General features: G+C 46.0%; 1 protein-coding gene across 1 annotated transcript; it reads left to right on the plus strand.

The window, feature by feature from the left end:
• Positions 1–4,955: 4,955 nt before the first annotated feature.
• On the plus strand, positions 4,956–11,245 carry CXCL14 (C-X-C motif chemokine ligand 14; the record flags this gene model as incomplete). The annotated part of the gene is made up of 3 exons (XM_010171172.1): positions 4,956–5,019; positions 5,918–6,023; positions 11,135–11,245. Coding segments are annotated over exons 1-3 (281 nt in total), but the record flags the coding sequence as incomplete, so codon positions are not given.
• Positions 11,246–11,712: the final 467 nt, after the last annotated feature.

Below are 11,712 nucleotides of genomic sequence, written 5' to 3' on the forward strand. Positions count from 1 at the left end.
GTACTCGCACGTGAAAACCAATGGTAAGTTGTAGCACGCAAGGAAATGAGTCAGTAGGAAATTAAACACAACTTACTATTTTCTCAATGTAAAAAGCCACAGGCAGGATTAATCCTTCTGTGCATATCTAAAGGTGATTCTCAGATCACCTACACAAAGAACCAGTTCTCTGTTTTGCCATGTTATTGCAGCTCTTTTTAATGATTCATGACAAAGTGCTTCAAAGAGCTCCAAGCCATGACAACAATCCTGGATCTGACCTACTCATTCTCATCTCAGCAAAAAAATCCTTCTTGGTGAATAATTTAGGTTTGTGAAGAGAGTTGCCTTAAAACTATTCCCAAAAGAAAGAGCAACGTCTGGAATTTAATCTCATCGTGGAAATAAAAATAAAAACAAAATATCAAAAGAAAGTAGAGACTGCAATAACAATACAAGCCTTATTTTGCAGAATTCATCCGTTGTGAAACTCCACAGAAGGGAACACAGCTGTTTTCCCTGAAATATGTTTCATGTTTCCAAAGAGCAAAGATTAAATCTAAAGCTTTGACTTTCAACTTACGATAGACAAACCCATGCAAGGATGACACAACTACTGTTCAGGGCTATTGAGGAAAGAAAAAGGTCATTTAGAGCTAAAGGTGAAAACACAAATTTGACCACAGCCTGTAGTAAATCCTCTGCTGACTCAGGCCACACGGCGGGAGCAGACTTGCAACACCCTCCCAAAATCTGAGGCAATTCTCCCCTCACTTCAAGCTTAGGGTTGAGTTTTATATTTGCTCTGTTGCAAAGGCTGAGGGCTCATGCACTGCAGGAGGCTCACACCATCTCCCCCATATAACTCGTGGCATCTGGTGCTGAACACAAAATGCTTACAGCACCAAAAAGGCATAAAAACTGAAGCATGGCACCTGGGGAAAAAAAGCTACGTACAAAATACAGCACATCTGTGCACCTCCACCTTAATGCTGAATTTTCTAGCGAGCATTTAAGTTTCATTCCTCTCCCAAATTCCTGACACAATATGCAGGGATTATGTTACGTCACTTCAAATGCTTAATCTTCTCCTCAACGGGCTGATTGGGATATTCTTATACATTAAACTCAGATGAGCCATTCTCATCACTTTGCCTCAACAGCAATAAGTAGCTTCAGTTTCACAGCCATTTTACAAAGATTTCTCATGATGACTGCCATCTTCATCTTCCTTATATGAAATGCTATGACATTTTGAAGGATAGTTAATCCAAATCATATCTCACCCTGAATTTGAAATAACCAGCATAACCAAAACCAGCCAATACTGAAATATCTTTAATAATGATAACAACTCTAATAGTATATCTTCTGGTCCCTGGGACACAGAGAAATATCTAAGGTGCCTTCTCTGTGTGGTGGGTCAGGATGCACCATGTGTGGATGTGTCATGTGCACCCTCAATGGGAAGAAAAACCTCATCCAAGGGTACATCAGGGCACAGCCCCCATTCAGATCTTGTTTTAGCACAAAAACACAAACACCCTTGCCCTGGCAGAACCAAGGGCTGTTCTGGAGCCCTCACATTTTCACACTGACACTATTTATTTTGGGGGTGAACTGCTCTATTCCAATTGCTCCTGCTTTGAAATGCCTCCAGGATGGCAGCGTGTATCTGGGACTCATCTCCATGTTTTAGACTGCAAATGTTTTGCTCCAGCTCAGCTACATGTTGTGCTCAGCACAAAAATTTTCTACTTCTAGGTGATCCAAAATGGGGAAGATTTTGCTTTGAATTAGAATTCCATTGCTAAACCTCTCCTTTCTTATTTTAGAAAGAGACAAACACTCATCCCTGCCATCCACAATGCAAATCACCGCTAGTCCCACCAGGTCTTGCCCTCAGAGGGAAAGCCAGGCTTTACCCTTGGTTTGCCAGGGAAGCTGACACTGGGACAGAGCCCTGAAAAGAATAGTTAATGAGCTGAAAGGACAGACCTTTCACCAGCAACAATGCCCTGGAAATTAGCCGGACAAAGCAGGTGACACGCTGTGTGCACAGGTATGGTTATGCTCCCCTGGGGACTGCATGGCTCTCTGAGCACATCCCATCAGCAGAGCTGAGGACAACAGCTAAACCTTGATGACCATCCCCAATCTGAAACACCCCTTTTGTGGGGGGTAAAACCCAAGCCCTGATTAATTACTACATGATCAGGTGGCTTTGTGAGGGCTGAAATAGATCCTTCAACCAGCGCTCACCCCACGGTTCACCCAGTACAGCCCTCCCCAGCCATGTGAAATGCCAGCTACTTGCTGAGACATGTTTGCTGAGGCTAAGCAGATCTACTGGAGATACCACAGACACAGAGTACCAGCGTACACTGAGCAGCTTGGCATATGCTTGCACAAAGAAAATATATCTGGATTATCAGCGTTTCTTTTGGGGCAGACTGTGGTGAATTCCATATTTTTTTTCCTTTCCCTCAAACCCTTTGCTAAAACTTCTTCCTCTTCAGTGATTATCATTACAAGATAGAACAGGTGTCAGAGACAGCTGTACATGGCCACCAAAATCTGTCACACCAGGCAAGAGACACCTTTGAGCTCTCAGAAATAATTACTATCAAAGCCAGCGCTTGGCATAAAGACACCGAACTGCTCAGGCTCATAGTGAGCAGTTACCGTATTTACACACGCCTCAAATACATCCATTGCTACATGTAGATTGGAATTAAAGCAGCACTTTGCTTATTGAATAACTAATAAGCTCAGCTCTTTCAACGTAAGTCGTAGAAGAGAGGGTTTCAGTTTTGGAAAGCTCAAGAATTTCCTTTAATTTTTCTCCAGCTTGTACATGAGTTTCCTAGTTTGGGGGAAGTTCAAATTGCCATCAGCTAAAGCTGCACCCAAAATTTTTATTAGCAGAAGGGGAGGGAAAATGGCTTTCCCTTCCCACAGTTTCCTCCAAGACCATTCCTGCGCACAGTGCAGAGGAGGAAATGACCCTGAGCCACAGCAGGGCAGGATTCCAGCCCTAGATGGGATGTGGATCAGTTTGTTTAAGACAAGTCTCCCCAGTGCACATCTTCACCACTCAGCCACCAGTGACTCCAAAATGAGCCTTTTCCACTCTCCTGCATTTTTTTCTTCCTTTCCACTCTCCTGCATTTTTTTTCTTCCTTGTATAAGGAATTGGATAATGACAATTTATTTCAAGGGTTTGAACTGAGATCTGCCATACCTCAGTGTCCTGGTTTTTAGCTGAGACAGGGCTAAGTTTCTTTTTCTTATCTCACCCTACAAGTCTCCTTAGCCTTGCCCCCCAATTCTCTCCTCTGTCCCCTGGGCAGGGGGAGTGAGCGAGCAGCTGGGTCTGGCTGCAGCCAAGTGAAACCACCACACTCAAGTACATTTTTTGATCACCAGGCTGCAGAAAAAATCTCTCCCTTCAGTCCTGTTGCCATTTAATAACACACACCCCAAAGCATCCCCAGGACAGTGCAACGAGAGCCCCGGGAGCTGATTTAGAGCCATGCAGTGCAAATGCCCAAAGCATAATAAAAAAATATCACATCAACCCCCCCACCCTATCACACCAACCTACCCAGAACCAGGGCTTTCACCCCAAAAGCTCCCTGCCACGTTGGCCACCCCCTCCCCAGCCTTGTCCCCAAAGTGCCACCCCCTCCTTCTTCCCCATCCCATGCGGGGCTGCAGAGGCAAGCTGTTCCCGGCATGTCGGCACGTCTCACATGAAACCCAGGGCCAGGAACAAGGCAGCTGCCTGTGCGCAACGTGCAGGCTGTGTGTGGTAGGGCTGTACTCATCGCCTGCCAACACCCGGGCTGGGAACACGGCAGGGATGGTCACTGCCAATGGGATCCGGCAGGAATGAAGCCATGTGGGAAACTTCAAATGGGAGCGGAGCTGAGTGCATGGCGTGTCCTTCCCAAGCGCTGCCTGAACGGGCAGGATGGTTGGATTCGGTTGGTTTTAATAACGTGGGTGGGTGTGGGAAAAGGGGAGCGTGGGCAGCGGTGTGCTGGGAGAGGGGCTGAGATGAACCGAGGATCAGCAGAGGCATTTATCTGCAGTGTGTTTTAAATCCATTCCTATGAAGGAGAGTAGAGATCCGACTCTGATCTTCACCCGTTTCAGTTACACAAGCAAAAAATGTGGAATCTGGATTTTTAAAGATGCTATTTTAGCTGTTACTGAAATCAGAAACAGACTCTGTAAGGGAGAGGGAACATATATTTACATCCATAAAGTTCCTGCGTGTTGCTACCCTGTTCTTCACGGAGCAGAACATTGCTGGAGTGTTCATTAAAGCAATCCTAAATTGATCTGATTTCCTGCCACATTCCACATGCTAAACCCACCTAACAATGCTCTTAGGAATATTATTTTCTCCTATTTAATCCACTAAGCTTTCCTTTAGATTTGAAAGCCTGTTAAAGCTAGAAAATCATATTAAAGTCGATAGATAACACCATTTCCCAGCTGAGGCTTCTCCAAATCTTATTTCCAAGGTGCATGGGAATTTCTGCAGAGGGTTGGTTTCCCCCCCACCACCACCTATTTCCCCATTCACACAAATACCCCCCAGCAAACCTCCTCCTGGTGAGCAATGTCCCAGCCGGGCAGGGGCAGGAGCCTGCGCTCCCACCCCCGGGATGCTTGAGGTGGGGCGGGGTGGGATGGGGGGGGTGTCCCGGTCCCCTCCCTCCCCTCCGGGGCTGGGGAAGCAGAGGGAGCTGGGGAGTTGTTCAGCATATTAATGAGCCAGGAGCAAGGACAGCAGGAGCTGTTTTAAAAGAGGACGAGGGGAGGAAGGCGAGAGGCAGAACACAGGCAGAACACCCGCTCTCCTCTCTCCCTGGTGACATCCAGGGTGACATCCAGCCCCAGGGGACAAAGCCAGCAAACCCATTAAAATCTCCAGCATCTCTTCAGGTTTCTACTGTCTCACCATGAAGCTCCTGACAGCAGCTCTGCTCCTGCTCTTCATCGCAATGTGCTTAGCCAGTGCAGAAGGTAAGTTAATTTATTCTGCTTATTCCCACATAAACCTCTTTTCCAGTAATTTTTCTTTGCTTCTTGATAGCCTTGGGTTGGATTTAGCTGTCCCCTGCATGCTGGGACAGAGTAAGGTATTAATTCAGTGGGTAAGGTGGCTGTGAGGGTTTTTTTAAAGGTGGAAGTAAAAGTAAAATACCTCTGAACACCTCTAAAATACCAATGAAGACACAAAGTTGTGTCTTCATCAGAAGCCAAATAGCCCCAGCTCACAGCGTGGGAGGTCACACCGTGCTCTCTGTTATTCAGGAATAAAGCTCAAATATCTCCTTCAAAACCCAGGGTGGTTTTCACGAGGAAAACAGAGCAGAGCTGGGTTCGATGCAGTAGCACAAATTCTGCCGAGTGTGCCAGTGTGTGTTTTCTGCTCTGCACAGAAATGACGGTTAAAAAAAAACCCCTCAGCTTTTGTCTGGCTGTAAATGCACCACAGCATCCGTGAGGAGAAACAACTCAAAGTCCTACAAAGTCCAAGAGAGACACGAGTGAATGCGAAAGTAGCCGAGATGTGTGTTTGCTTACTCAGTTTAAAGCGAGTTCCGACTCTTTCATTTCCTTTTGTTAAATACATTTAATCACAGCAGGTGCACTTTTAAAAGCTCTCACGTTTATTTACTAACCCTCAGAACATATAGAGCACTCTAAAAACATATTTCCTAGAGTTACTACCTTTTCCTGGAATACAGCAAAGAAAATATTACTTTTTTTAAACTCAACAGCATAACAAAATTCAGTATTTCCCACTGAGGCTTGAAAGACCCAAGTGAAGTTTGAATGAGCACAGAGGCTGGCAGGGAAGGGACGCTTGGTATGCAGGAGGCTTTGCAGGCACTTGAGAAAACACTTTTTCTTGTAGGCGTAAAGTGCAAATGCTCAAGAAAAGGTCCTAAAATAAGATTCTCTAACGTACGGAAGCTGGAAATAAAACCGAGGTACCCGTTCTGCGTGGAAGAGATGATTATGTAAGTTTTTCTTTCATTTATTGCTTTCTGTCTCCCTATCAGCTGAATTGTTTTACCTTGTATTGCAAGTTCCCTCTTTGTTCTTTGTTTTTCTCATGCTAATTTCTAGAACTAGGCATTTGCTGTATCTGATGCAATAAAAAGTGCAATTCTGACCAAAACCCCAGCTATTTAATTTTTTTTCCTCAAGATAATTATTTTTGCTCCAAGAAATATTTACAGAACAGATAGCTATAAAAGGATAATCATTAGTTCAAGTGAAGGCAGGGACAAATCCTGCTCCAAGCTGCCTGATATAAAATCCAGAACTATTTACTCGAGTTATTTGGGCTGTGCAGAATAAGAATGTGAGCAGAGTTTGGTCCATGGTGGTTTCTGCAAGGAAGAGTTATCCCAACCAAAGTCAGATTTTCATCTACGTTATACCAGAGCCATCCCCGTGCACGCGATGGGATTACCTGGCATGGAAGGAAACACTTTCCTCCCCGTCTCCCTGCAAGCTGTGACCAATGCTGCCGTGAAATCTCAGGGTGATGTAGTGACTCTCTGAACCAAGGCAGGTACAGGGATTTTTTTAACATCTCTACTGCCTCAAAATTAAGGGTTTTCTTTTTTTAATTTTAAAAATGAGTGGTTTGTGGGTTTGTTTTGGGGGGGGTTTTGTTGTTGTTTTTTTTTTTTTATCCTGTTTTGGATATCCTAAGATCCCCCAACAAAACACCATCCAACCAGCACATGGGGCTAGGTAAGGACCAGAAGGGCAGATCAGCCAAGATGACTGCGCCAAGCTCCTCTGCCACCTAAGAGTGGGAAAAGGGTCCAGAAAGCAGCTACACCCCCAGGACACCATGGACTGATTTACTCCAGCATCTGCATTCTCTCACTGAGCATTTGCCATTCACTTCATCTTAGAAAAAAGCTTTAACAGCAGGATTTCATCGAGTCCTGTCCTGTTGTCTACCAACTCCAGTGCTTTGAAATGCCCACGGGGCCAAATCCTGCCCATTCAACCAGCACAAACAAGGAGATACCACAGGAGCCCGATCCTGCCCACACAGAAACAAGCTGGCCAGACTCAGCAGAGGTTGTACAGCGGAGGAATGAAGAGCCAAGCGTCCTTAGGCTTCCTCCAGATTTCCACCAACATCACTATGAGCAATGCTCAGCTCAGGGAACATCAGACCCATTTCTTTGAAGCCCAAATCAGCTGATGGTGACCTGAACAGAAAAATCTTTGCAGAGCATCACTGCTGAAATCTGTTCCTTGTAGCTTTGCTTTCTTTGTTTTGACCTTTCAATAGCAGAATGATGGTGTAAGAGGAACACTAAACTCTTCACATCCCACTTCAAGCATTTGCCCAAAAGCAGCTGGTGGCCAGGAGGGTATAAAATAAATCTCATTAATGCAACATTTCACTTTCAATCAGGAAGTCTGGAGAGCTGGAACGCTGCTCACCAGAGGTTGCTTTCCCAGCTGGATATGCAGATGCCGAGCAATCCTATTCAACCCTGGAGCATTGCCTTGGGTTTGCATGGGCTGTGGGGACAGAGCTGTCCCACCGCTGCTGCTGCCCATGGGGCAGGCAGGGCTAACCCACTGCCATCGCTGCCTTTCCAGTTAATGCAAGCTGAAGTTAGAATTAAAAGCAAACTGAAATTAATATTCTAAGAATTAATTGTTCCAGGAGTCTCTGGATGAGGCACCAAAGAGCTACATTCCTGCAACTGAGTTTTTGTTGCTGCAGTGATCATCTAAAATGAGTTGTTGAAGCTGGTTCCCCTCCTGCCCTCCTCAAAAGCTCTCATATCTTTTCACAATATAAATGATGTTTAGCAGAGAAAGAAATAGGTATGGGGGTGCAGCTTAAGAAGGAATTTGTCTTTGGCCATAACCCCTCCAGCAGAACTGTGGTACAGGGTAAGAGGCAGCTAAACCAAGTCCTCAGTCTAATCAAAGCCTATCAAGATTCACAGTACATCTAGCAGTAATTGTGTCTGTTTTCTGGAACAAGGAAAAGGCAGCAGAAAATAGGAGGGAGGTTTAACTCTTTCTGCATGAAAGGATCCAACCCGACTCCATGTGTTGCCCCATCTCAAAGCAGGGGGAACATCTCAGGGTGACAACAGCCAAGACAGAGATAGGAAACAGGCGCTACTGGGAGACTTGCTCAAGGGACAGCTGAGGTGGGTGGCAGTCCCTGCACCAGCTTGGGATGAAGGGACCAGAGCCAGGACTCTGCTGACCCTGAGGGCAAGGTGTTTGTAGGCAGAAATGCAGCCCCACCATCCCTGAAGATGAGGTAGGCAGGGATACGAGGCATTGGGGGGTCATAGATTGACCCATGGTGCTTGTCCCAGCCCTGGAAGCATGGATGTACTGGGAGGATTTTGGCACAGGGACTCTCAGACACCCTGAGTGAAAGCTGGAGCCACCAAGCCCTGGGTAGCTAAGGGATGGCTTGGTGCACACTCCTGGAGTGAGCTCATGTCCCAAAATCCCACTGGAGGGATCTCAATGGAGTTGTAAGTTCTGGTGTTTCAATCCCTTCTCCATCCCTCTCATCCTCTTCTTTAAGCTCATCCAGACAACACCTAGCTCAAGGTATTGGCTCCTACAGCTCCTCTTCTTGGACATGTGCCCTTACATCTGCCAGACCAGCATCTCCAGAGCAGGGCCAGGTCAGCTCAGCGTGCCCAAAATTGCTACCACCTAACCCGTGCCCACAGCACCAGGGACTGCATGGGAACCACAGGGGAAAATGGGTCTGCCTTGGGAACATCTCCTCTATTGTCCAGCCTCCAGCATCAAAGCAGAAACCTTGTGTGGTATCAAAGCAACACATCTCAGCCAGAGAAAAGCCTTGCTTGTTCACCTGAGCAGCAAAGGATGCATCTCCTCCACTTCAGACTGCAAGCTCTAGTAAATCCAGAATAGTCCTCCTTCAGTCCTGGTGCAAATTTAGGGCTTGCTGCTTTTCAGAGGCACTCCTGCTCCACTCCTCCTGTGATTCAGCTTGTCTATCACTTTCTGGAAATACCTCCTCTGGCTTGTCAGAGGAAAAACCCAAGCCAAGGTCTGGCAGCAGCCAGTGCAGATGTCACAGCCAAGAAGTTGGCTGCTGGATGGAGAAACTTCATGCTGACCTCAAACCCCTTAAAATTTGCATGTCTTGTGCCTTCAGTGAAGGTTTGGTTCTAATCCCATTCAAAGCTGTAGGAAAACTCCCCTTCTCACGTACATGCTGATCCCCAGAGGGGTTGGCTGAGAACACCCTTGGAGCAGACACTCTCCATAGGTTTTAGCAGTGACCTTTCCCTTTCCAAACTCTGCAGCCAGAAAGGCTCTTGGACACTTCCCACCACTTCCCAAGAAAACAACCTGGAAATTACACCTTATCTTTTTGTGACTTTAGGTCACACCTGATGGAGGTGGAGCAGAGAAGGTTAATTGAATAGAAAGAACTATTGGAGCACCTTGTACAACATTGAAATAGGAAACGTGGTGAGCCCCTTGGCTGAGCTCCTGCAGCCTTTCACCTCCAGTCAGGCATGTCCCCTCTGCACTGGGTGGGTGAGATGGGAAGGTTTGCAAGGCACTTTTTCTTGTGTTAGAAGATAAACAGCTCTTTTCTGAACTGCTTCACCAAAGCAGCCCAGCATTATTGCACAGGTACTTCTGATTTCCTGCCACCATTTTACTCATGTTTCTAGCAGTGTTTAAATAATTCCACTGTAGTATTTTAGTTAAACTGAAAACTGTATTTCTTTGTTATGGATGGGATCTCCAGAAAATTAATAATTCCAACAAAAAAATTTTAAATCACAAAATTATTAAGAAAAAAGGAAAACTGCTGGGTTTTGAGCCCTGAGATGCGATAGTAGTCTTGAAGCTTCTGGTAAGCCATTCTCTTGAGAAGCAGCTCCAGGTCTCTCATGTCATCTGAGTTGTGGGAGACCAACCAGTGATGGCTTCACTAAGATCTCTGGGAAGAAATCTAAAACAATGGGAAGACTTTTGCCATGTTTTGCCTCCCAGCACACTTTGTCCTGACAATAGGTGGACACCAAGCTGTTACTGCTGGCAAAGAGGGAGGAATCAGCCTGTGATAAGAAGAGGCTGAAGCCACCAGGTCTGCCTGAGGCTCAGAGCTAGTCTGCTGGGCACACAGGCAGCCTGTCATGTGCAAGTAATTAATAGATTGCAGATTTAAAGAAAAAATAATTAGTCCACCAGGTCTGATCTTTTCTCTTGGATGCAGCATTGTTGAGTGTAAGAGAACCATGTCCTCATGCAATCCTTGTGATTGCCTGAATGAACCCTAATTAGATCATCTATGAAGCTTGAAAGAAAATACCTAACAGACAGGCAGAGCAAACCCACTGATTAAAAACAGGGGCTAAGTCTTCATCTGGTGCAAACTGGTATAATGGTGGGCAGAATTGCGCTGCACTGATTGATAACAGCTGATGATCTGCTCTGATATTATTAGAATAAACTCAAATTCAAATTTAGGACCACAAAATTGGTGAAGGGTTTAGAGGGGAAGCCATACAAGGAGACACTGCAGTCACTTGATTTGTTCAGCCTGGAGAAGAGGAAACTGAGAGGAGATCTCATGGGGGTCTAGAACTTCCTCCCAAGGGGAAGAGGAGGGGCAGGCGCTGATCTCTTCTCTCTGGCCACCAACGAATGCCAGGAGCAGAGGAAATGGCAGGAAGATGTGGCAGGGGAGGGTGAGGTTGGCCATGAGGAAAAGGTTCTTGAGGCAGAGGGTGGTGGAGCACTGGAACAGGCTCCCCAGGGAGGTGCTCATGGCACCAAGCCTGACAAGATTCCAGCAGCATTTGGCCAAGGCCCTCAGGGACATGGTGTGAATGTTGGGATTGTCCTGTCTAGGGACAGGAGTTGGACTCCATCATCCTTGTGGGTCCCTCCCAGCTCACAACATTCTGTGATCCTATGAAATATCTGCCATAAGAGACAGAGCATAAAAACACTTCCACTGCCCACCCAGCCAAGGGGCCCCGGACCCATTTTGGCATTTACTGGTGTGGGATCAGGGGACTGGTGTTTCCCACAACCCCCATAACCTGTTCTGGTTTCCTTGCAGTGTGACTCTGTGGACACGGGTGCGAGGGGAGCAGCAGCACTGCTTGAACCCCAAACGCCAAAACACAGTGAGGCTGCTGAAGTGGTACAGAGTATGGAAAGAAAAAGGCAGGTAAGGAAGAATTTGCTGAATGAGGGAAAATCTTGGCAGCAAGTTGGACAATCAGCATCATTCAGAGAGTCCATGAAAACGCACACGCTGCAAATGCTCTATCCAGCACAGAGGATGTATTTCATTACCAAAATTATGATTATAAATGGATGTTCTCAATGTTATTTCTTTCCTGTCACATGCAGTCCTCATTTCTATTTCAGGATTAGGCTGTTCCAACTATAAATAGTAATTATTTGCTGTTAAACTGCTCATCAGCTGATGTTCTCAGTTATTTACATACACTCATCTCCCTTCTACGGGTGAAAAGCCAAGATGAAAAGCTAATTTTTTTTCCACATAGTCACAAGGAAAGCAGTCAGCAGAGCTGAGAAGAGAGTGTAGAGTGTCCTGTCACACACTTTAATCACACCACCTCAAAAATCTTCAATTGCTGATGATGCAAATCTTTGCCAATTTTAACTACT

This window comes from Antrostomus carolinensis, unplaced genomic scaffold (genome assembly GCF_000700745.2).
Source record: "Antrostomus carolinensis isolate BGI_N321 unplaced genomic scaffold, ASM70074v2 scaffold9837, whole genome shotgun sequence".
Taxonomy (NCBI): domain Eukaryota; kingdom Metazoa; phylum Chordata; class Aves; order Caprimulgiformes; family Caprimulgidae; genus Antrostomus; species Antrostomus carolinensis.